The sequence below is a fragment of the Coenobita brevimanus genome, chromosome 90 (genome assembly GCF_032717465.1).
Source record: "Coenobita brevimanus isolate Jiangsu-jjx chromosome 90, ASM3271746v2, whole genome shotgun sequence".
NCBI classification, from domain to species: Eukaryota; Metazoa; Arthropoda; class Malacostraca; order Decapoda; family Coenobitidae; genus Coenobita; species Coenobita brevimanus.
In genome coordinates this window covers 29,278,092-29,304,953 of record NC_137043.1, presented here as the reverse complement: position 1 = coordinate 29,304,953, position 26,862 = coordinate 29,278,092, and the positions used below count along the sequence as shown (strand labels likewise).

The 26,862-nt window shown below is 42.4% G+C and overlaps 1 protein-coding gene across 1 annotated transcript in view; it reads right to left on the bottom strand.

The window, feature by feature from the left end:
* Nucleotides 1–26,862, bottom strand: part of LOC145411653 (uncharacterized) — a 119,781-nt gene that overhangs the window by 38,514 nt on the left and 54,405 nt on the right. Inside the window, exon 10 of the mRNA XM_080281659.1 lies at nt 4,144–4,294. Within this exon, the coding sequence (XP_080137785.1) occupies nt 4,144–4,294 (151 nt within the window). The remainder of the gene's footprint in view (nt 1–4,143; nt 4,295–26,862) is intronic.

The following is a 26,862-nucleotide window of genomic DNA, read 5'->3' as shown; positions in this document are numbered from 1 at the left end:
AAACGGGATTGAGGTGTCTGGCAATAGACAGATAGATAGGTTGATGAGGCCAGTGGATGGCTACGGTCCAATGCCTCTCTGAGCACCAACAGACTTTTTTTTTCCTCAAAATACCATCCTTCTTCTACTTGTTTACACCAAATTCACATTACATGATATGCAATATATCATCCATCCATCCATCATCCAATCCTTTATCGCCCCATAGAGGAGCGTAGGAACCCAGGGCTAGGAAAACTGGTCCCGACATTTAAGATGAGAGTGACCACCCTCACTCATCCCTGAGTGGCATTACGTGAGCAAAAAATCCCTATCACCCCTTGGATATAAACCTTCACCGGCTCAATCCGATTGGAGTGCCGTAAGTACCCACTAAACCACCAGGCACCATAATTTGGTTATATGGTTACCACCCAGCATAGTAAATGGTTTCCTAATGTACAGGAAACCATTTGGCTTGTCACTGAGTGAAGTGACCCATAGGCAGAAGAAGAGGAAATAATGAAGGAAAGAAAGACAGAAGAGGAACGATGGAAGAAAGGGAAGGGCAGACACCCAAAGCAGCACTACATCAAGTGAGTGGATGTTGAGCACCCCCACCTACCAAAACAGCCAAAAGTCCTCTAAGGAGGGGGCCACACATACCACCACCTTTAACCCGTATCCTCATACTGTACTGACTGCTGAGAATGTCCTGGATCACTGTCATATTCACTTTCTGACAACTGCTGCACCAACTGTGGTGTTTCGTGCAACTTCTTCTCTGCTGAACACTACCTCTTGTCCTCTTTGCCTAAACTTATTTTTCCCAATAAAACTCAGCTGACTGAGTGCACTCACAGCAGCCACTATTCTGTTTCATCACTTTTTAAAATATTTATTTCAGTCAAATGCAGTTGTTACATGTACATTCACAGTTATCTAGCAACGCCAAACTTACCTACACTCTAATTATGGCTTCTGCCAATCTCTAACTAAATATAAACAAACTGTATACTTATCCCCTAACTCCACCAATTAAGTTGCTGATGTTGGTCAACCCTGGTCTGTTTGGCTGCACAGGCACATCAACTGCAAGAAAGTAACTGTCCCTGCAGGGCTGCCCTGTGCTGTGAACCAGTGTTCCCTTGTGGCTGACAGTCCCTCGCCATCAACTATGTAAAATGCCTTAGTCCTACTTCTAAGGTGGAACATATTTTTTTCATTTAAATTTAATCAAACCCTCTTGTAAATCACTTGAAAATAGTTTCACAATACTCCATGATTAACATGCAACAAACCAATTCTGACATTACTTACAATTACAGAAAACAGAACTACCTCACCTTAAAAATCAACCATCATTCTTCTTACCCAAACACACACCTGCTAGTCGCAATAAAAACAGTTAGTCTAGATACACATATGACCTTTCCTTAACACACTAGAATATCAGTGCAAAGGTCTTTCATAAACATGATGAAATGAAACCACTTACAGGCACAACCTTTGGTCAATATATGGAACTGCTGAAAAATCAATGGCAACTTACTCCGGACAAAAAAAAATCATGCAAGCCTAAATTGGGCCCCATGCTGTTGTTGTTCTGTTGTTGCTGTTAGCATTGTGGCCCCAGGCTCTTCTGAATAAGAAACTGACAGATTGCAGGCTGTAGATGCTCTTCTTCTGCAATCCATCCTCCTCCTTTCAGGGGACAGGGAGACAGTTGAGGAAAGTTTATATACTGATTATACTGGCACCACCAAGTACAGGAATCCCTCTACATCACTAGCCCCAAGGCCACAAACATGGAAAGGCTTAAAAAGCAAACTGTAAAAAATCTGGTACAAATCTTTAATTTCTAAACCACCCTCCAACTGCTTCTATCCCTCTTTCTATGCCTTCATCTCACAATTCCTCTCATCTTTAGACAGCTACTGTTGTAGAAGGCCACTCCCTCTAAAACTGAATTTTGGTGTTTCTCAGACTTCTGTCTTTTAACTCTCTTCTGACTGTTCGTCTATGACTCACTATAAATCTTTTACCTTAACTTGGCCCAGATTTTTGTCCTTATGCAGCTTATTTCTTGTATTTCTGTGGCAGAAGGACACACTACTGCAGTTCTACTGTATATCCTTTTATAGCAATTCTTCATGACAGTATCATATTCTGTATTAGTCTTTGTTACAACTAAGCATTCTAAATGGAAAGATGGCAACTTTAGACTAGGTCAGAATAAAAATAGTATAGCCCTATCCAATCATCTGAAAATGACTCCACCCTTCACTTTCCACATGCTCCTCATGGTGTCCATGGGATGAAACCTTGGCACAGCTCATATCTGACTTGTCTGTCATAATTCATTGTTGCAAAATAACTCTTCCTTGAAAAAATGCCTCGAAAACACCGTACCTCTATTTTTCAACTTATTATTTGACTATCCTCTGACCTTTAACAACAAATTAATCAATTCTTTATCATTTCTCAACATGATCCTTGGCTTAACTTTTTCCATTATCAATTTGGAAAGATTCTATTACTTCCCTTGCATAATTAACTTTGGAAAGGTCAAGTGTGCACATACCTTAAATCATGTGATGTGTAAAAATGCACTACAGTAAACCCTCTTTATAATGAGCCTCAATTTACCAAATTTCAGTGGTGTTAAGTGGTGGCAACCACACTCACCTGATGTAGTATTGTTTACTTCTTTCATCACCTTTATCCTTCTTATAGTGTCACCTCTCCTCTCTTCCTATTTCTCCCATCCTTCCTATCATTTTTCATTACTCTCTCTCCACTTTAGGTGTCTGTCCACTGAACAACAAGTCTAACTGTGTACTGTGAGTCTGGAAACCATTTATAACACTCAGTGGTAACCATATAATCCAATACCAGGGTGATGTGGAGCCCACTATGGTGTCCCTGTTAACTAGATGGGGACACAAATGTGGTGCCCACCCAGGAACCAAAACTTGACATTATTTTCCATGCCTCACTGTGGTGAGGTGCTGCCTGTCACAGGAGAGCATCGGCTCACTGTGCAGGATGGCCCTGAAGGGACAGCTGCTTGTGTGCAGCTGATGGGCCTGGTCTGCCTGACAGACCAGGGTTACTCAACAACAGCAACAACAATAACAACCAAATTTCAGAGTTTAAAAACTCTTTAGGCAAACCAATCTCCTCATCTAGCAAAAGAATATTTGGTATATAAAGCAATAGCAGTTGACTGATCAAGAGACAATGTGATGAAAGGTAAAAATGTAATATTCTATCTATCTATTGCCAGACGCCTTAATCCAGATAGGGGTGGCCACAAACAGATCACCTCCATGTCAGCCTGTCCCCCGCCATTTCACTGCCCTGCTCCCAGCTCACACCCCCTTCTCTCACATACCTCTCCACTCCATCCCTCCATCTCATCCTTGGCCTCCCCCTCCCTCTCCCCCCCTCCACTCACATATACTCTCCTCATTAGTCTCTCATTTTCCATCCTCTCCATATGGCCAAACCACCTCAAAGCAAAAGCAGTTGACTGATCAAGAGACCATGTGATGAAAGGTAAAAATGTAATATTCTATCTACCTATTGCCAGACGCCTTAATCCAGCAAGGGGTGGCCACAAACAGATCACCTCCATGTCGGCCTGTCCCCGGCCATTTCATTGCCCTGCTCTCAGCTCACACCCCCTTCTCTCACATACCTCTTCACTCCATCCCTCCATCTCATCCTTGGCCTCCCCCTCCCTCTCCACCTCACTCACATACACTCTCCTCGTCAGTCTCTCACTCTCCATCCTCTCCATATGGACAAACCACCTCAGTGTGTTTCTCCTAACACTTCCTATCACATCCACATCCACACGACAACGCTACTTCACATTCTCATATGTCAGTCTGTCTCTCCAGGTGACTCCACTGTCTTTTATTCTACTGTCTTGCCAATTTAAATTCTCTGTGAGTAATAACAACACATAAACACCCAGAGTACCTTTATGAAACTAACAAATATGGTAGGTATAAAATAAACCTGGGATTCTTAATTAGGATGACTATTACATTGATTTAACATACTTTCAGATTTAATGACCCACTGTTTTTTTTTTCCCAACCAGTTTGTTAACTTACAAAGATGTTAGGTGTGCTGTAAAAAGACATCACTTACCTGAGCCATTGGGAGAAGCACAGGCTAGTTTGGAGAGCATAAATTCAACCAAGTCAATTAACATTTCAATCAGATTTTGTAGGAAACTTTGAATAGCTTCACTGTTCATCTCACGGGCCCACTCCTGCTCAGCCAAACATCGGCCTAATGCCTGCAAATACATTGGTGAATGAAATTAATCAATGCATAATCATCATATTACACACACTAAATAGCATGAATAAAGAAATACACTCAAACAAATAGCTACAAGACACTACACCGCACAACAGTGACAGTCATTAATGTTCTGTAAGCTGCTTTAGGTAAAGGTAAAAACATCCAGTCCCATATCACTTTTGTGAGGTGTAAAGGTTTGCAGCCAGGCTCCTACCCTCCAGAATTTTTTAAAGGTAAGTGACATACCTTCATAATGACATTACACTACTGAAAAACCTCCAACCACCTCATGGAGATTCAAAATAATATCTATCTATCTATCTATTGCCAGACGCCTCAATCCCGTTTGGGGTGGCCACAAACAAATCGCCTCCAAGTCGCCCTATCCCCCGCCATTTCACTGCCCCGCTCCCAAATCACACCCCCCTCTCTCATATACCTCTCCACCCCATCCCTCCATCTCATCCTCGGCCTCCCCCTCCCTCTTCCCCCCTCCACCTCACTCACATGCACTCTCTTCGTCAGTCTTTCACCCTCCATCCTCTCCACATGGCCAAACCACCTCAGTGTGTTCCTCATAACGCTTCCTATCACATCCACATCCACACCACAACGCTCCTTTACATCCTCATTCGTCAGCCTGTCTCTCCACGTGACTCCACAGGCTCCTCTTAAATAACTCATCTCCACTGCTCTCACTCTTGACTTGTGTCCTTCCAACAATGTCCAAGCTTCACTTCCGTACGTTAGAGTTGGTATCACAATACTGTCATGTAGTAACTTTTTCACTTCCATGCTCACTTCCCTGTTTCTTATCACTGCTTTCAAAGAACCAGCAACCTTTCTTCCCTGCTGCACCCTTTCAAGCACTTCACCCTCCAAACCTCCATCCTTACTCATCACACTACCCAAGTACTTAAACGTACTCACATTTTCCAATTCCTCACCATCCAACCTCGCTGTACATTCACTAACTTCACCTCTCTCAAAGACCATCACTTTACTCTTCCCTACATTCACCTTTAGATTCCGTTTCTTACACACTCTCTCAAACTCATCCACCAAGCCCTGCAGCTCCCCTTCGTCTTCACTCAACAACACAGTATCATCTGCAAACAACAGTACAAGGAGTTTCCAAACACTGTCCTCTCTTACCAGGGCCACTCCAACATCCACTACCCTACCTTGTACCTCTTTTATTACCCCATCCATGTACAGATTGAACAACCATGGAGACATGACACATCCCTGTTTCAAACCAACTTTCAAAGAGAAAAATTCACTTAGTTCACCATCCACATGCACTGCAGCCTTCGCACCATCGTACATACTCTTCACAGCATTCAACAACTTCCCATCTACTCCATATATTCTTAACACTTTCCACAATCCTTGTCTATCCACTCTGTCATATGCTTTCTCCAAATCCATGAAAGCCGCATACAACTTCTTTCCCTTCTCTAGAAACTTTTCCACTAAAGATCTAAGAACGAATATCTGATCTACACAACCTCTTCCCTTCCTAAAGCCTCCCTGTTCTTCTCCAACTAATTTCTCTGTTCTTTCTCTAACTCTGTCTATAAGTATCCTACCATACACTTTTCCTATTATACTAAGAAGACAAATGCCCCTATGATTACCACACACTTCTTTTTCCCCTTTTCCTTTGTACAAGGGAATAATTATACCTGACTTCCAATCCTCCGGGACTCTACCTTCCTCCCAGGCCAATCTGCACATCTTCCACATCCATTCTACTACTATCTCTCCCCCATGCTTCAGCATTTCACCACACACTCCATCAATTCCTGGGGCTTTCCCCAATTTAACTTTCTTCATTGCTTCCACAACTTCTATCCTACTGATTTCTTCCTGTCTTCTCACCTCCCTCCTTCTCCCAGCCATTCCCCAGCCACTTATACTTGCATTACTTCCATCCTCTACGTTCAACAATTCCTTAAAGTGTTCTCTCCATCTGCTCACTTTTTCTCCCTTCTCCACTAGTAATCTCCCATTTTTATCTTTCACTCCCCTGCTAACTTCACTTCCACCCTGTCTTACTCTTTTCACTTCTCTCCAGAACATTTTCTTACAGTCCCTCCACTTTACACTCAAATTCCTTCCAAATTCCTCATCCACTCTCTTCTTACTCTCTCTTACTAATCTTTTCACCTCTCTCTTTCTTTCCACATATAACTCTCTCTTCCGCCTCTCAACTTCTTCCACGCCCCTATTTCTCATTCATTCATTGTATGCTTTCTTCTTTTGTGCCACAGCCTGTTTCACCTCTTCAGTCCACCACGCTGTTCCTTGCACCCCCCTCCGTCTTCTCTTCCTTCCACACACCACATCACATGCTGCACATATTTCTTCTGTAAATATCTTACACACACCTTCCACGTCTCACATCTGCTCCAATTCATATTTGCCCAATCTTTCTTCCTCTTCTCTCTTATATTCTGCCTTTTTCTCATCCTCTTGTAACCTTTCCACTCTCCTTGCAACTACTCCTTCCTCTCGTCTTTCCCTTCTTCTATTCCTCCATCTTACTTGCATTCTAATTCTGGCCACCACCAAGTAGTGGTCAGAAAGTCCACTCCCCCAACCTCTATACACTCTTGCATCCTTTACACATCTTCGCATCCTTTCATCCACACACACATAATCAATCATTGCCTTCCTTTCATTCAGTTCACCACCCACCCTTCTCATCACTCGCCATGTATACCTGTGGATCATTTTATGCCTGAACAACAAAACATAACAAAAGACTCATTCAACATATGCCTAAGAACACTAGATCAGCAAGGCATACAACTGGGATTCAACATTCACTAGTGTGTTCTTCAGTGAGTGTGATAAAACGTGTATGCAGAATTTCTGAGAGAAGCATACAGTGTGCATGTGTGTGTGTATGGCAGTTATATGACAGAGTGCAAAGAATGTTGGTAGAGAATGCCAAACAGATTAACACAATATGTGATGGTGTTTAGACACTGTATATATATATATATATATATATGTAATGCTGTATGGCAGTGAGACCTGGGCAGTGAAGAAGGAAGATATTTGCCGGCTCAGACGTACAGAAATGACAACGATTAGGTGGATGTGCAGTGCGTCCCTGCGTCCAAGGCCTGGAGGGGCAGGATGGGACTGGAGTGTATTGGTGTTGTGATGAGGAGAGGTAGATTGAGGTGGTTTGGACATGTGGAGAGGATGGGGGATGATAATTGGGTGAGGAAGGTGAGAAGTGTTAATATCGGGGGTGGGGTTATAAGGGGTAGACCGAGAAAGACATGGGACGAGGTCATTAAGTGTGACCTTAGGGTTAAGGGACTGAACAGAGAGGCTGCAATGGATCGTGCAGCGTGGAGAGCTGCCATTAGGTGACCAAGGCCGACACATGCAAGCATGTTGGAGCCTTTAAAAACGAAACGAAAACGAAACGATATACAGTATATATATATATATATATATATATATATATATATATATACTGTATATATATATATATATATATATATATACACACATCTACATACCTAGGCTGCTTCCCCCAAAGAAAGGGAGGTAGCCGTGACAGGACGATGCACTCCCAATTTACTCATCCACACACACATTCATTTGCACCTTAGCCACAAGAGGAGAAGGGACAGATGTATATATCTATGTCTATATTTACATCTAGATGTGTCTATCTATCTAGCTATATCTATATCTATATCTGTATATATATATATATATATATATATACATATATCCTCCACAGGCAGGCCTGGATGAGGTAAAGAAGGATAGATTTCGGGATGACTTATTATGTGCAGTAAGTGGTATGAGAGTAGATGAAATTGTAGTATTAGGGGAGGATTTAAATGGTCAAGTAGGTGAAGCAGCTCAAGGATATGAAGGAGTACATGGGGGATGTGGATATGGTACAAGAAATGAGGAAGGGGAAAGGATACTTGAGTTTGAGGAGGCAATGAATATGACTGTGTGCAACACACATTTTAGGAAGAGAGCAGGTTGATTATATATGCGTCTTTGGGAAACAGCAGCCAGACAATTTCCTGGTCAGCAGGGCTGATACAGTAATACCCCGATATAAGGTATCCCTAGATGTGATACCCCGGCTTAACAATAGGGGGTAGAAATACCACCATACCTCGCCTAACGATGGTCAAACCCCGATTTAGCGAGGGGTTTTTATTTTTTTTACCGATTTTGATTATATTTTAGACGAAAATTGTGTGTTTAGGTTGATTTATAAACAGTTTTTTTTATTTAGATTAATGTGTTTTAGCCATAGGTGGGGTGAACATTGTCATTTTGGGGTACAGTTTTCTAAGCTTGATTTTTTCCCGACTTATATTTGATGATTTTCAGATTTTATTTGTTGGTTTAGTGAGTTATTTACAGGTGTTAGGCTTAGGTTAGCTTCTTTTACAGCTGTTAGGCCATTTAGATTGGCTTTAAGCTTGTTTTGGGGCTCATTTTGGTGAGTTTTGGACTTGGTTCAGGGAAACCCAAGGCTGAAAAACACATCCCATTACTTTACATGTTAAAATTACCCCGATATACAATACCCCACCTAACGATGGGTTTTTACCAAACCAATTACATTGTTAAGCCGAGGTATACCTGTAGGCAGTTAATAAGGGATGTTAAAGTTATAGGGAGCGAGGAATGTGTGCATCAACACAAGTTATTGATATGTGACATGGTGCTTAAGAAGTGGGTGATGAAAAAAAGGACCTATGCACCTAGGAGGAAAATATGGAAGCTCAAAAACCAAGCAGGAAGGGATGCCTTCTATAGCAAGATGAGGAGAGTGGTGGCTGAACAGGGAGATGTGGACGAAAATGTTAATGAACAGTACAGAGCCCTCAAGACCAACCTCTTTGAGAATTACTGATTCAGTATGTGGCTGGACAAGAGGCCCACCAAGACATAAATTGACTTGGTGGTGGGATGAGGGTGTAAAAGCTGCAGTTATGGAGAAAAGAAGGCTTTTCCAGGAATGGAAGATGAGTGTTAACTAAGAGGAATACAGTACTTGGCTGCCAAGTAGAGGGCAAGAAAAGAGGTTTACAGCATGAAGTCCGAATCACAAAGACTTTTACTTGGTAACCTAAATCATGTTGCAAGGAAGAATATGATTTGTAAGGTGGCAAACCAGATGAAGAGGGAGAATAGAGATATAACAGGTGAGCACTGTGTGAAGAATGATGAAGGAAGGGTTGTTGTGAATAGTGGAGATATTAAAGACACATGGTGAGAGCATTACAGCCGGTTGTTGAAGGAGGAGTTGACTCAGACAGGGAAGGTCTGGAGCCAGCAAATCCAGTGTTTGGCCCTTGGCCGTTGACTAATGCTGCTACTGTGAGCGAGGCAATAGGCAGGATGCAGGTGGGGAGGGCAACAGGTGTGTCTCGGTTGACTGCTGAAATGTTGAATGCCTCAGGAGATACAGGAGTGAGGTTAGTCACTGACCTGATAAATACAATTATATATGAGTGTGTTGTCCCAGATTATTTGCTGAAAAGTGCAACTGTAAATATGTACAAGGGGAAGGGTGATGCCCTGTTAAGAGGAAGTTATAGAGGCATAAAGCTTTTAAACCAGATAATGAAGGTAATGGAGTGAGTTCTAGATGGTATGATTACAGAAAGAGTGAACATTTATGAGATGCAGTTTGGGTTCATGCCAAGCAAAGGGACCACTTATGCCATATTCATTGTTCGGCAGCTTCAGGAAAAATATATAAGAAAGAAAAGGGAACTATACTTTTTGTTGATTTGGAGATGGCCTTTGACAGAGTCCCTAGAGAGGTGGTGAGGTGGGAAATGAGAAAGCCTGGGATCGAGGTGTGGCTGGTTAGGGTCATTATGGCCATGTATGTGGGTGCTCAAACCCAGGTACGGGTGAATGGAGATTTGAGTGATGAGTTTTCCGTGAACACTGGTGTGCATCAGGGGTCAGTCTTGAGCCCCTTGTTGTTTATCATGGTACTTGAGGCCCTCTCACGTGACTTTAGAAACAGACTTCCGTGGGAGATGTACGCTGATGATATGGTGCTGGCTGCAGAGAATGAATAGCAGGCAGTGGAAAGATTTAGAAAGTGGAGAGATGGTATGGGACACAAGGGATTTAGGGTTAATGCAGGTAAAATATAAGTGATGGTATCTAGGGCTGGGGACAGTACTACCAAAGAAGAGGGAGAGTGGCCATGTGCAATTCATCACAAGGGCGTGGGAAGCAATTCTACTTGTGCAGTGTTTGTGATAAGTGGGTGCATAACAGATGTGGTGATATTAAACGTAGACTGTGAGATAATGCTGATTTTATGTATGCGGTGTGTCGGGGAGAGCATGTGGATATTGCCAGGCGTGAAAGGATTAAACTTGCTGGTGAGTCTCTTGAGTATGTGGAAGAGTTTTGTTATTTGGGAGACACGTTATGCACTGGAGGTGGGGCAGGAGCTAGCTCTGTGGCTAGGGTGAGGAGTAGTTGAAAGAAGGAGCTGTTGCCTCTCCTGACATTGAAAGGGTTATCCCTCCATGCTAAGGGATCTTTGTACAGTATGTGGCATGTATTTGGACTGTAATGCTGTATGGTAGTGAGACCTGGGCAGTAAAGGAAGAGGATTTTCACAGGTTCAAATGTAGAGAAATGGCAATGATTAGGCAGATGTGCAGTGGATCCTTGAGTGCAAGGGCTGGGGGGGCTAGGCTTGTGATGGAAGAGTTGAGGGGTAGGATGGGACTGGAGTCTATCGGTGCTGTGATGAGGAGAGGTAGATTGAGATGGTTTGGGCAGGTGGAGAAGAATGGGGAATGATAACTGGGTGCAGAAAGTGGGAAGTGTTAAAGCTGGGGGTAAAGTCATGAGACGTAGACAGAAAAAGACCTGGGATGAGGTCATGGAGGGTGACCTCTGAATTAAGTGACTAAATAGGGAAGCTGCCAGAGATCGAGCAGCATGGAGAGCCGCCATTAGGTGACCAAGGCTAATGCATGTATGCATGTTGGAGCCTACAAAAATGAAAACGATATAAATATATAGATACAAAACATATTTACATATCTATCTATCTATCTATCTATTTATATATATATATATATATATATATATATACACAGTACCCTCGCATCCAACACGCGTTTGTCCAGCACGATTCGCATCCAGCATGGAGAGCAAATAATTAATATGATTCAATACGATTTAATTACTGCAACATGATTGTGTTAGCATAACACGGACGGAGCTCCGAGAACTGGGCGAAATCCGCAGAGTTCGCCTCTAGCATGATCACCCCTGGTCCAACACGGTCATACTGGACATTCCCATGATGATGATAGCCAATGAAAACTTCTGATCAAGTAGCCTTCCCTGCCCACTATTGTAACGTGATCGTGATGCCGCCCAATTAAAAACGCTTCTGCTGTCACGTGATGTTTTGTTTAAATTTCTCCCGCCACAGCGACACTCATAATTCGCATTGGACAGTGCTTTTTTCTCGTAGCATTTTCTGCCCTTGGTACTGCATTTTACCCTGCTCACGATGCCTAGGAAACCTTCTGAGAACCCCAAGAAGTGGCGGCACCTCCCTCAGGCAACCAAGATAAAAATTATCGAGAGGAAGAAGAAAGGGGAGAGGAATGTGGACATCGCCAAGGCCTACGACGTGAATGAAGCCAGGATGAGGACTATAATAAAAAACCAAGACAAGATCCTGGCGGCTCCTGGCGGCAGTGAAGGCTTACGGAGGAGGGTCACGTGACTCCAGGTGCAGGCCTACTGACCCAGCAATCATTATAATGGAGCGGTACCTCAGTATGTACGTAAGGAGGAAGGAGGCAGAGGGTGTTCCTGTAGATTCTTTGAACATCAGGGAGATGGCAAAGAAGTTCTATAGTGTGGCTGCAAGGAGGACTGGGTCACAGCCTGACTCATTCCGTGCCTCTACAGGGTGGTTTGCTTGTTTCTGAAGAGGAAGGAGATACGGCGGGCCAAGTTGTATGGAGAAACTGCTTCAGCAGACCACATTGCTGCCTCAGAATTCCCAGCTCTACTGAAGAACATCATAGAGAAGGCAGGGTACACAGCACATCAAGTGTACAATATGGACGAGACGGGACTACAATGGAAGAAGATGCCTAACAACACTTACGTCATGAAAACCAGCCGCCAGAGACAAGGCAGGAAGGTCGACAAGTCCCGTGTATCTCTACTTCTAACCGTCAATGCCTCCGGGTCTCATAAAATGAGACCGTTTTTGATAAGCAAGGTGGCACACCCCAGGTGTTTCTACAACTGCTTTATGGGAGATCTGGATGTTATCTGGCATAAAAATGACTCGGGATGGATGACGGCAGTATCCTGTATGGAATGGTTTAAGAAACACTTCATCCTTGATGCAAAACGCAAGATGAGAGCTCTGAAACTTACTGAAAAAATCATCCTGTTAGCAGATAACACCCGTGGACATCCTCAGATCTTGGCTGACGAAGACCCAGCAGTGAAGGTGGTGTTTTTACCAGCCAACACCACGTCACTTATGCAGCCTCCTGATCAGGAGGTCACAAGTAACTTCAAGATGTTTTACAACCAGAGACTAAGCCGACATCTTCAGAGAGCAACAGAAACTTTTTCAGAGGTGAAGCAGATGGAGGCAGAAATGGGTGGAAGCCCCGACAGTTCACCAACATCATCTCGCTCGTCCTCTCCTGATCTTGACCCACCTGTACCAGGAACAAGCGCTGCCACACCACTGCCAGCATCACCACCTCAGGAATATCCCCACCCTGCCATGACATCAACTATTCCAAGTAACCCTGCTGCTATGACTGTTGTACAGTTTTGGAAAAAGTACAACATGAAAAATTGTGCTGAAAATATTGTGGCTGCCTGGGATAGTGTTACCATGGCAACAATCAACCATGCCTGGCGCAAGCTAAATCCGTACTTCACCACTTCTCACCAACAAGATTCACTTCAGTGCCCTGAGAACAGCAGGCAGGCAACCTTGGCAGAACTTCAGAGGGTCCCCGGCTGTGAGGAGGTTGCAGATGAGGACTTAACAGACCTTGTGCAAAGCCGAGAGGAGACCACCTTGGATGAAGCTGTTCGTCGAGTTGCTGCAATTGACGAGGCGCAGATAGAGAAGGAGGCGAGAATGGCTGCTGCAGACTCCAACACACCTCCAGCTTCCCCCCTGAAGACACAGGATGTTACCGAGATCCTTCATGCTGTTGAAATTCTTAAGGAGGCCATGAACAGGGATCCTAATGAAGTCCGATGCCAGGAAGTGATACATACCGTGGAAAACAGTGCGCGTTACTATGCTGATCTGTACAGGAGACACATTAACAAGAGGACTCAGACACTCACCACTAGCTTCTTCCAGCAAAAGGAGGAAGAGAGAAGAGTGCTAGGACAGGCAGACGCAGGACCTTCCACGGATGTGGACGAGGATAGTGATTCTGAGAGTGATTTCGAAGGATTTATGAGGGAGGTTGAGGAGAAGCAGCAGCCATTACTCGCTAGTGATGCCAGCAGCCATCCTCCGGGGACCCAGTAGGACTACCTACAGCCTTGGATATCACCTTCCATTCCCAGCAAGCCCACCAGCACTATCCTAAAAGGTTAGTTATCATTCATAGTACAGTAACATTTATTATAATTACAGTAGTACCAATATATGTATGGGTATATGGTAGGTGTTTAGGGTGATTTTTCCTCGGGTTGCTGACATAATTGATTTTTCCCCATAAGCCCTGTTTTTTGTCCAACATGTTTTTGGTCCAACACAGGACCCATGCATGACAATATTACCGCGTTGGACGTGAGGGTACTGTATATATATATATATATATATATATATACTGTACATGTCTACAGTAAGACATCACTATAACGGACTAATTGGGACCCAAACAATCCCGAAAAATGCGAATTTCTGATAAAAGCAACATCTGGACTTCCCTCTGCTAATCCAGACTTTTTCTGATATATCAGACATTAGTCTGGATCGCATGAATGGTTTTCAAACTGTTTTGATTACCACTGCAGCACTGTACTGTTATAACTTCACTACTTTAATCAAATGGTATAATACATATAATAATACTGTACTATACACTGATAAACAAGTCTTTTATTTACCTTATTGTGGTGCACATAGCTGAAGTGGTCAGGCAGTCCGTATTGCTTCTGGCTTTATCGGACTTTTTCTGATATATAGGAATTTAGTCCGGTAGCTCCTCGAGTCCGATAAAAGAGAATTCCGGTCTACTGAAATTTGTTATATCGATGTTTTAATGTACATATACAGTATATACACACATACACACATTATATATATATTATATATATATATATGTACGCATATATATACGTATATATGTATATATACATATACATATATATATATATTATATATATATACAGTAAACCCCCGCTATAATGCGGTTCAGATATTGCCGGTTCACTTTATCGCGGGATTTTCATTGGAACCTAAGTATTTTTACATTGCGGGAAACCCCACCTCATCGCTGTTTCCGCAAAGCCTACTACGGCTATTTTTAGGGTACAGTACATATTTTACATCTTTATTTTCAGTACTGTATTCTGAAATGGATATGTTTATGGTATTTTACATCTTTATTTATTCTAAAATATTAATAGCTGTATTAATTAAAATAATAATTAAAAATCGGCTAATGTATTTGATAAAATACAAGCGAAATCGTGGCGTGGGGTGAGGAAATACCCAGACTCATTGGTAGGTGGCACACAATTGGCTGGAGCCTTACCAGTAGCCAATCCAAACATGCTTTACATTTTTACTTGCCGCTGATTGGCTGCTGCTGACGCGCCCTCCTCAAAGAAAGGAGCAGGACCGCACCGCACCACCATACCACAGTTTACCTGACAAGCACAGGCATAGGTGGAGACACTTCAGCAGTCTGGTGCACAAACTCTCACTGCCTCCCATATGCTACATTCTGCCTTCTTTATTGTCCAAACAGTTGACTCATTCACCCCAAACACACGGTTCCAAGCCAGTTCACAAGTATAGGTGGAGACACTTCAGCACAGTCTGGTGCACTAGCCCACACTGACTCCCGTTTAGTCCCGTATGCTACGTTCTGTCTTCTTTATTGTAAGAACAGTTGACTCACCCCAAACACACGGTTCAGAGACAATTCACCATCAAGTCAATTCACCATCAAAACATGGATGATTCCCTGTCATTCTATAAATATACTTATTATTGATTAATTAATACTTTAATAACTAATTTTCAGGGGGATTTTATAACTCATATAAGTAAAAAACTAGTGTACTGTACTTGCTAAATACACTGGTATGTAAATAAATGACAGGGAATTGTCCTGACGGAGAATTGTCGCCGACATTCCTCCCTTAAGTTTGTCCAACACTTTAACTTTCTCTGTCAGCAACATCACTTTACTAGTCTGTTTTGGTGTGTTACCACACGCATCACTAGCACTAGGCTTAGGCCCCATGTTGACAGACAAGGCAAGCAATTACTGGAAGGCAGAAAAATATGCCACAAATAATGATTTGCGAGTCACGCATGGTTCGATCATCGGATTCAAACTAACTGTGTGGTGCGTGGTAGACCGACCTCCCACACTTACGTTTCGCTCACTGCCCGCAGAAATGTCGTCATAGGCGCCCTCTCAAGAGCTGCACAACTAATATACAGCTTGTACTGAACTTCATGATCATCATCATCTTCAATTCATCTCATTCATCATCAGTGAGTACCCGTACTGGTTTTTCTTATTAATAGACAATAAATAGCCATTTTAGGGGTAGTGTCGATACATTGCGGATTTTTGCTTATCGCGGGTGCCTTTGGAACATAACCCCGCGATAAAGTGAGGGTTTACTGTATATATATATATATACGCATATATATACGTATATATATATACATATATATATGTATATATATATATATATATATATATATATATATATATATATATACAGAATATATGGAGTAGATGAGAAGTTGTTGAAGGCCGTGAAGAGTATGTATGAGGGCGCTAAGGCTGCAGTGCGTGTGGATAGTGAACTGAGTGAATTTTTCTATTTGAAGGTTGGATTGAAACAGGGATGTGTCATGTCTCCGCGGGTGTTTAATCTGTATATGGATGGGGTTATAAAAAGAGATACAAGGTAGGGCAGTGGATGTTGGTGCAGCCCTAGTGAGAGAGGGCAGTGTTTGAAAAGTCCCTGTACTGTTGTTTGCAGATGATACTGTGTTGTTAAGTAAAGACGAAGGGACGCTGCAAGGCTTGGTGGATGAGTTCGGGAGAGCGTGTAAGAAATAGAATCTAAAGGTGAATGTAGGGAAGAGTAAAATGATGGTCTCTGAGAGAAAAGAAGTCAGTGAATGTATAGTGGGATTGGATGGGGAGGAAATGGAGACTGTGAGTGCATTTAAGTACCTGGGTAGTGTGATGAGTAAGGATGGAAGTTTAGAGGGTGAAGTGTTTGAAAAGGTGCAGCAGGGAAGATAGGTTGCTGGTTCCTTGAAAGCAGTGATGAGAAACAGGGAAGTGAGCATGGAAGTGAAAAAGTTATTACATGACAGTATTGTGATACCAACTTTGACGTATGGAAGTGAAGCTTGGACCATGTTGGAGGGACATAAGTCAAGAGTGAGAGCAGTGGAAAGGAATTATCTGAGAGGATTGTGTGGAGTCACATGGAGAGACTGACTGACAAATGAGGAAGTGGAGTCTTGTGGTGTGGATGTGATATGAAGCGTTAGGAGAAACACACTGAGGTGGTTTGGCCATGTGGGAAGGATGGAGAGTAAGAGACTGATGAGGAAAGTGTATGTGAGTGGTGTGGAGGGGGGGAGAGGGAGGGGGAGGGCAAGGATGAGATGGAGGGATGGAGTGGAGAGGTGTAAGAGAGAGGGGGTGTGAGCTGGGAGCAGGGCAGTGAAATGGCATGGGAAAGAGCGACATGGAGGCAATCTGTTTGTGGCCACCCCTTATGGGATTAAGGCATCTGGCAACAGATAGACAGATAGATATATATGTACAGCTCCAGACAGATGAAACGGCTACACCCCATGCACCAGCGACTTGGTTTGGGTCTCAGTGGTTCTGGTAACAGTTGCAGGTGGAGGCAGGGGGGATGTGGGAGGGTGAGGAGGGGAGAAATGTGGGCGGAGTTATATAGGGGGTAGTGTGGGAGGGTGAAGAAGCAGCACAGTCTGGCTGGTGGGAGGGGGAGACAAATGGTTGGGTAGTGGAGACGAGAGTCTGCTGGAGGGTAAGACAGGTGAGTGTGATTAGATGAAAAGAAATTACAAAAAATGAATTATTATAATATCTGCTGCATATATTGCATTTTATCTACTAAATAAAAACACTGTCTATTATTCACCACCGTATTTGGGTATCCTACTCATTATTATTACCCTTTGGACATTAGGCAATAAATAAAGATATTGGACAGTCTTTCGGACCCGAACCAATTTTTTCATAACTTTTTTCTTCAGCTATTTCCGTATTCCTATTATCCCTCGTGCTTGAAGTCCCCCTTTTTATCACTTTCTCCTATGCCCTACATTTTTTTTTAGGCATAAGGCATTTAACTTTCTCTTTAAATAACCATATGTGTCAACAAATATTCCTTTCATTAATCTATTTAATTACCTGTTTTCTTTCAATATGCATTTGTCTAATAATGGGTGTTACACCTTAATTGGCGTCGCTATTTGACGTTTTGAATAAATTTGGTCTAAATTTACGCATATATTGCAGTCTCTCTCAAGTAGGTTGGTAACCTCACACATCCTCCCCCCTGCTTTCTCCTTCTCTCGCTACCCGTTCCCTCCTTTCCTTTTGTAGTACTGTTTATCTATTCTTTCTCATATTTTAAACCTCATTCCTTCTTACAAACTTTTAGTGCCATAGGAATTTCTCCCTTATCACCTACAGTCCTACTACATGAAAGTGGAAAAAACTGCCATCAGGAAAAGAATAATTGGAAATTTATGGCGAAGGTTACGATATTAGTTATTTAGAATGAAAGTGTTGGCAGATACGCATTCTTGACGTGATTATCGCAGCCGCAGCATTTCGCCTTCATAAAACAGAAGGACTATAGGTTTCATGCATTACCTCCTTAAGTCCAGCATTACTGTGCAGAACGCCATGTATAACACATTAAGGACCACAAGGACAGTACTGGTAGTCATCGTGATTCTCATGAATCTCTCCATAGGCTATTGAAAACAGTGCTTTATGCTCAACTTCAGAATTATGTTCTCATCATGGCAATGATAGGCAAAGATAATAAAAACAATATATACAATCAAATTATCATTTATTATACAACAAAGCTCTAACTGCCCCCGTGCTACCTGAAAAAAATTAAATACCTGATCATATATATATATATATATATATATATATATATATATATATATATATAATCATACAGGCTCAACACTTATGAAATTTAACATCGAGTAACCCTATATGCCCAAAGTAATTTCCTCTGCATGGACTGACGTTGTAACGAAACTGGTTGTCCCCCTGCAGTAATTATTAATATATTTTTATGGTCATGTATGACTGAATAGTTTAGTTTATAGAAGCGAAAACCTCAGAAATAATACTCACCGAGTATTATTCCTTCTCCAGCAGTTGCGCCTTCAGTGACACACTTCCAAAAATCCTCTGGCTTGTCAACATAACGTTTGCTAGGGTCCTGTGATGCAACCCTGCTTCGTGCAATACTCTTCTCATAGTCTTTTCACTGATATCATGGTCTGTGCATCGGTTTCTGTGGCGTGTAGTGCAACATGGTGGTTTCCGTGTGGTAGGTTGCCGTGCTAGTTAGTGTCCTCTGCTTTACCCAACACAATAAATTTTAGATCAAACAGTGTTGTTCATGGTTATTAATATATATATATATATATATATATATATATATATATATATATATATAGGATCATGTATTTAATTTCTTCAGGTTACATGTGATTGTGTGAGCTGGTTACACCCTTGAGACTGCAGCACGGGGGCAGTTAGAGCTTTGTTGTATAATAAATGATAATTTGGTTGTATATATTGTTTTTATCTTTGCCTATCATTGCCATGATGAGAACATAATTCTGAAGTTGAGCATAAAGCACTGTTTTCAATAGCCTATGGAGAGATTCATGAGAATCACGATGACTACCAGTACTGTCCTTGTGGTCCTTAATGTGTTATACATGGCGTTCTGCACAGTAATGCTGGAGGTAAGGAGGTAATGCATGAAACCTATAGTCCTTCTGTTTTATGAAGGCGAAATGCTGTGGCTGCGATAATCACGTCAAGAATGCGTATCTGCCAACACTTTCATTCTAAATAACTAATATCGTAACCTTCGCCATAAATTTCCAGTTATTCTTTTCCTGATGGCAGTTTTTTCCACTTTCATGTAGTAGGACTGTAGGTGATAAGGGAGAAATTCCTATGGCACTAAAAGTTTGTAAGAAGGAATGAGGTTTAAAATATGAGAAAGAATAGATAAACAGTACTACAAAAGGAAAGGAGGGAACGGGTAGCGAGAGAAGGAGAAAGCAGGGGGGAGGATGTGTGAAGTTGCCAGCCTACTTGAGAGAGACTGCAATATATGCGTAAATTTAGACCAAATTTATTCAAAACGTCAAATAGCGACGCCAATTAAGGTGTAACACCCATTATTAGACAAATGCATATTGAAAGAAAACAGGTAATTAAATAGATTAATGAAAGGAATATTTGTTGACACATATGGTAATTTAAAGAGAAAGTTAAACTGCCTTATGCCTAAAAAAAATGTAGGGCATAGGAGAAAGTGATAAAAAGGGGGACTTCAAGCACGAGGGATAATAGGAATACGGAAATAGCTGAAGAAAAAAGTTATGAAAAAATTGGTTCGGGTCCGAAAGACCGTCCAGTATCTTTATTTATTGCCTAATATCCAAAGGATAATAATAATGAGTAGGATACCCAAATACGGTGGTGAATAATAGACAGTGTTTTTATTTAGTAGATAAAATGCAATATATGCAGCAGATATTATAATAATTCATTTTTTGTAATTTCTTTTCATCTAATCACACTCACTTGTCTTGCCCTCCAGCAGACTCTCGTCTCCGCTACCCAACCATTTGTCTCCCCCTCCCACCAGCCACACTGTGCTGCTTCTTCACCCTCCCACACTACCCCCTATATAACTCCGCCCACATTTCTCCCCTCCTCACCCTCCCACATCCCCCCTCTCTCCACCTGCAACTGTTACCAGAACCACTGAGACCCAAACCAAGTCGCTGGTGGATGGGGTGTAGCCGTTTCATCTGTCCGGAGCTGTACATTCATGTACATATATTGTGTATATATATATATATATATATATAAATATATATATATATAAATATATATATATATATATATATATATATATATATATATATATATATATATATTATTAGTTGGAGAAGAACAGGGAGGCTTTAGGAAGGGAAGAGGTAGTGTAGATCAGATATTCATTATTAGATCTTTAGTGGAAAAATTTCTAGAGAAGGGAAAGAAGTTGTATGTGGCTTGCATGGATTTGGAGAAAGCACATGACAGGGTGGATAGACAAGGATTGTGGATAGTATTAAGAACATATGGAGTAGATGGGAAATTGTTGAATACTGTGAAGAGTATGTATGATGGTGCTAAGGCTGAAGTGCGTGTGGATGGTGAACTAAGTGAATTTTTCTCTTTGAAGGTTGGGTTGAAACAGGGATGTGTCATGTCTCCATGGTTGTTCAATCTGTACATGGATGGGGTAATAAAAGAGGTACAAGGTAGGGTAGTGGATGTTGGAGTGGCCCTGGTGAAAGAGGATAGTGTTTGGAAACTCCCTGTACTGTTGTTTGCAGATGATACTGTGTTGCTGTGTGTGGACAAAGGGGAGCTGCAAGGCTTGGTGGATGAGTTTGGGAGAGTGTGCAAGAAACGGAATCTAAGGGTGAATGTAGGGAAGAGTAAAGTGATGGTCTTTGAGAGAGGTGAAGTCAGTGAATGTACTGCGGGGTTGGATGGTGAGGAATTGGAAAATGTGAGTACGTTTAAGTACTTGGGTAGTGTGATGAGTAAGGATGGAGGTTTGGAAGGGAAGAAAGGTTGCTGGTTCTTTGAAAGCAGTGATAAGAAACAGGGAAGTGAGCATGGAAGTGAAAAAGCTACTACATGACAGTATTGTGATACCAACTCTAACTTATGGAAGTGAAGCTTGGACGTTGTTGGAAAGAGACAAGTCAAGAGTGAGAGCAGTGGAAATGAGTTATTTAAGAGGAGCCTGTGGAGTCACATGGAGAGACAGGCTGACGAATGAGGATATAAAGGAGCGCTGTGGTGTGGATGTGGATGTGATAGGAAGCGTTATGAGGAACACACTGAGGTGGTTTGGCCATGTGGAGAGGATGGAGGTGAAAGACTGATGCAGAGAGTGTATGTGAGTGAGGTGGAGGGGGAAAGAGGGAGGGGGAGGCCGAGGATGAGATGGAGGGATGGGGTGGAGAGGTATATGAGAGAGGGGGTTGTGAGTTGGGAGCAGGGCAATGAAATGGCGGGGGACAGGGTGACGTGGAGGCGTCTTGTTTGTGGCCACCCCAGACGGGATTGAGGCGTCTGGCAATAGATATAAATATGTATATATATATATACTGCATATATACACATTTATATATATACATACATATACAATATATATATATATATCTATATCTATACGGTAATCCCTATATTATCCAAACGCCCACTTTCTGGACACCCCACTTACCGGACATTGTGAGCCTGGACCTTCAGAACCCAAAAATGGCCAAAAAAAGAAAAAAATTCCCCCCAAATCCGATTTTTTCCCCTCCCGTATTTTGAAATTGCTGCGCGGTGCCAAACAGCCGTTTACACCATGGCCCCTTTACCCCTTCCTTCCTCCCCCCTCCCCTGTCAGGGTTGCCATTTGGTACTTTTCATTACCAAATATGGGCCAATTTGGTAATGAAAAATTCATTTGGTAATGAATCAGAATAATGCATTACCAAACAGATTTTTCACATGTATGAGGATACACGGGATGGAGATGGTAAATTGTCTGCTCTCTCTGATTAATCTGCTAGCCTACATAGATTGGTTGTTGTGATCTGGCAACTCTGTTTCCTCGTCATCAACAGTTACTGCCTAACTTCCATTGCAAGTAGATGCTTATCACAGTGGATGCCTCACGTGCTCGTTTTTTGTGAATAAACAGTGAATAAACTGCAATACCTCGCCAGCAGACCACACAGGAATTTACAGTGTTGTGCAGTGTTAAGAAATTAGAATTTACAGTGCCAAGGATTAACTGTGGAGTGCAAACTGGCGGTTGAAACAGACGTGGTGCAATTAACAATGTGCAATGTTACACAATTATAATTCACAGTGCAAAGAATTGCTGTAAGCACAGCACAACACTGGATTACTGTACGTGCTTCAAGAGTATTTTCATCACTCCCAAACCCTTTGAGAAGGCGGCCACAGACGTGCTGTAAGTACCCTGGCTGAGGTACAGTCACTTCTGATTCCTCATTCTTTGGTTCCTTTTCATTTACTTCATGCTTTATGTCCATTATTGGTGTGAATAGGGTCTTAAATAGGTTTAAATAGGTGCTATGCATGTCCGGTAGGGAGTTATTTAGGTGGCTTTCAACGTTAGGCTTGGTTAGGGTCCTTATGTACCAGTCCAGCAGGCAGGGGCCCACTTTCTGGACGGGACCACTTTCTGGACGGGACCACTTTCTGGACATGCCTTTGGCTCTATTACATTGGATAGTGGAGGGATTACTGTATATACAGTATGTACAGTCACGTCACCTATGGCGCGGACTTCTATGGCACGGTTTTTTATGATGGCACGGTGCCAGACCCCTCCAAAATGGACCATGCGCATAAACTACCTATGGCGTGGGCGCAGCAAGGTTTGAAATGCGCAGGCAAATTCCCCTGGCGGCGTGCTCCCCTGTTTGTAAACGAAAGAAGATGGCGACCACTTCAGCTCCATCCTATATGTGCTCCAATTGTGGACTTTTTTCTCTCTTATGAGGAGGTTAAACTTCACCAAATTCATTGTGTTAATTAATGAAACATTAAAGATTTTTGGGGTATTGTGACTAGGTTATAGGTTTGTTCGTATAACTGCTATGAATGGGTTATTGACGAAGAACCTATCTCTGCGCTAAGGCAAAGTATAATGCCTCCCACCATCATCACGTATATAAGAATGATTATTAATGAGTTAAATGCGAGTTTTGTTGACACTTGAGCATACAAACGTTATCAAATAAACATCTTCAATCAGTACTTGACCAGGCAGCCTCCGCCATCTTTAATGTTTTGGTCGGTCAGCTGATCTGTGTCTACTTGGCCGAGCTTTCTTTCACTCGAACTGCAGCGCGTGGTACTGTCCAAGTAGACAAGGCTGATCACCCTCCCATTTTTTGTGCCGACTGTTATGTGTAATACATGCATTGACTGACTGCTTGATTTTGTGTGTGTGTGTGTGTGTAAGTGGAGAAAAATGGGGAAAAGTGAGATGAAAAGGGGGACTTTGGGTGAACGTCCAGAACCAAATTCCATTTTTCCCATAGGTTTAGTTATTTGTATGGCACGGTTTTCTATGGCACGGGCTCGGTCCAGAACCAATTAGCTGCGCCTTTGGTGACTTGACTGTGTATGTATATATATATATTACCCACTGCAAATTGACTTAAGACCTACATACAGAATTGCTACGGGAGAGTTGTCTGTCTTTGTTTTGTGTTCCTATCAGTACCAGATGAATTTTTTGGGCAAGAAGTAACTGGCAACTCCTCTGGTGTTGCTGGGAGGTGGTGAAACACTCATCAAGTCAGTGCTTGCCCAGACGCGAGAGTGGGAGTATATATTCCTGTCGCTCCGAGCTTGAACCTCCCTCTTTTTTCGTATGCATTACTGTTTGCCCTGTTATTTTCCTACAGTCGAGTTGTCATGCCTGGAAAGTGCTGCTCAAGGGATGGGAGGGTCCGTATCATTGCATGAAGGCAGGATAATGTCCCTATCAACACGATTTGTGAACGTACTGGACATGCAGTCAACCGTCATAAAGATTCTTGCTGCAGTGCGCAGCCTGCCACCTGATGTCGTACCAGAGCACAAGCAAGGCAGTGGAAAGAAGAGGACAACTTCCAGAGGTACAGATACGCTTCTGACGAGGGACGTAATCAAGAATCCTCGACTGAAAGCAACAGAACTGTAGATAATGTATCCCCAGCTGTTACAAGACGTCTCAATTCGAACTATCCAACACAGCTTGCAGAAGGAGCCGGGTTAGCCATGCCGCACCGCAGCCAAGAAATCGCTTCTCACTGACCGCACGAAGAAGCAGCGCATTCAGTTTGCCAAGAAGTATGCACAGTGGACATCGGATGAGTGGAGAAAAGTTATGTTTTTCGATGGAAGCACATTTCAAGTGTTCCAGGTGCATTCTGCCAAGGTTCATCGGCCTGCCTCCCGTAGTCGATATGACCCTGCTTATATGGTGCCGATTGTTAAGCACCCACAATCAGCAATGGTATAGGGGTGTTTCTCTGGTGAAATGGGAAGGGAAGGCCTCTACTTTCTTCCTAAGAACTTGATGAATGGAGGCCGGTACATTCAGGTTCAGAAAGATCATCTGTTACTCTTTTGCTATTCAAGGGTGTGACTTTTTCATGTACGATTCAGCTCCATGTCACAAGCCAAGAAAGGTGACAAAAAGGCTTCAGGATGATCGGATTGAGGTCCTCGATTGGCCTGGCAACAGTCCGGCTCTAAATCCAATAGAAAACTGCTGGGCAAAGATGGTAGAGAAGACATCCAATCTGGACAACATCAAGACTGAACTGACAAATGTTTGGTGCAAAGAAATGTCCTTAGATTACTTTAGCGATCTAAGTGATTCCATGCCAAAATGCATCCAACTGGTACTGAAAAACAAGGGTAAGACAATTTCATATTAATGAATGGCATTTCATGAACAAACATTGTGATATACTATGATTTCTGTTTTTTAATACCTTGTGGGGGGGGAGGTCCTAAGTCAATTTGCAGTAGCTGTAAAACTGAAATAACAAGAATATGGCTGCTCACCTTAATCACCTCTGGAAAGAGGTGAAAAGAGTAAGACAGGGTGGAAGTGAAGTTAGCAGGGGAGTGAAAGATAAAAATGGTAGATTACTAGTGGAGAAAAGAGAAAAAGTGAGCAGATGAAGAGAACACTTTAAGGAATTGTTGAACATACAGGATGGAAGTAATGCTAGTATAAGTGGCTGGGGAATGGCTGGGAGAAGGAGGGAGGTGAGAAGACAGGAAGAAATCAGTAGGATAGAAGTTGTGGAAGCAATGAAGAAAGTCAAAATGGGGAAAGCCCCAGGAATTGATGGAGTGTGTGGTGAAATGCTGAAGCATGGGGGAGAGATAGTAGTAAAATGAATGTGGAAGATGTGCAGATTGGCCTGGGAGGAAGGTAGAGTCCCGGAGGATTGGAAGTCAGGTATAATTATTCCCTTGTACAAAGGAAAAGGGGAAAAAGAAGTGTGTGGTAATCATAGGGGCATTTGTCTTCTTAGTATAAAAGGAAAAGTGTATGGTAGAATACTTATTGACAGAGTTAGAGAAAGAACAGGGGAATTAGTTGGAGAAGAACAGGGAGGCTTTAGGAAGGGAAGAGGTTGTGTAGATCAGATATTCATTCTTAGATCTTTAGTGGAAAAGTTTCTAGAGAAGGGAAAGAAGTTGTATGCGGCTTTCATGGATTTGGAGAAAGCATATGACAGAGTGGATAGACAAGGATTGTGGAAAGTGTTAAGAATATATGGAGTGGATGCAAAATTGTTGAATGCTGTGAAGAGTATGTATGATGGTGCTAAGGCTGCAGTGCATGTGGATGGTGAACTAAATGAATTTTTCTCTTTGGAGGCTGGGTTGAAACAGGGATGTGTCATGTCTCCATGGTTGTTCAATCTGTTCATGGATGGGGTAATAAAAGAGGTACAAGGTAGCGTAGTGGATGTTGGAGTGGCCCTGGTGAGAGAGGATAGTGTTTGGAAACTCCCTGTACTGTTGTTTGCAGATGATACTATGTTGTTGAGTGAAGACGAAGGGGAGCTGCAAGGCTTGGTGATGAGTTTGGGAGAGTGTGCAAGAAATGGAATCTAAAGGTGAATGTAGGGAAGAGTAAAGTGATGGTCTTTGAGAGAGGTGAAGTCACTGAAAGTACAACGAGGTTGGATGGTGAGGAATTGGAAAATGTGAGTACGTTTAAGTACTTGGGTAGTGTGATGAGTAAGGATGGAGGTTTGGAGGGTGAAGTGCTTGAAAGGGTACAGCAGGGAAGAAGGGTTGCTGGTTCTTTGAAAGCAGTGATAAGAAACAGGGGAGTGAGCATGGAAGTGAAAAAGTTACTACATGACAGTATTGTGAT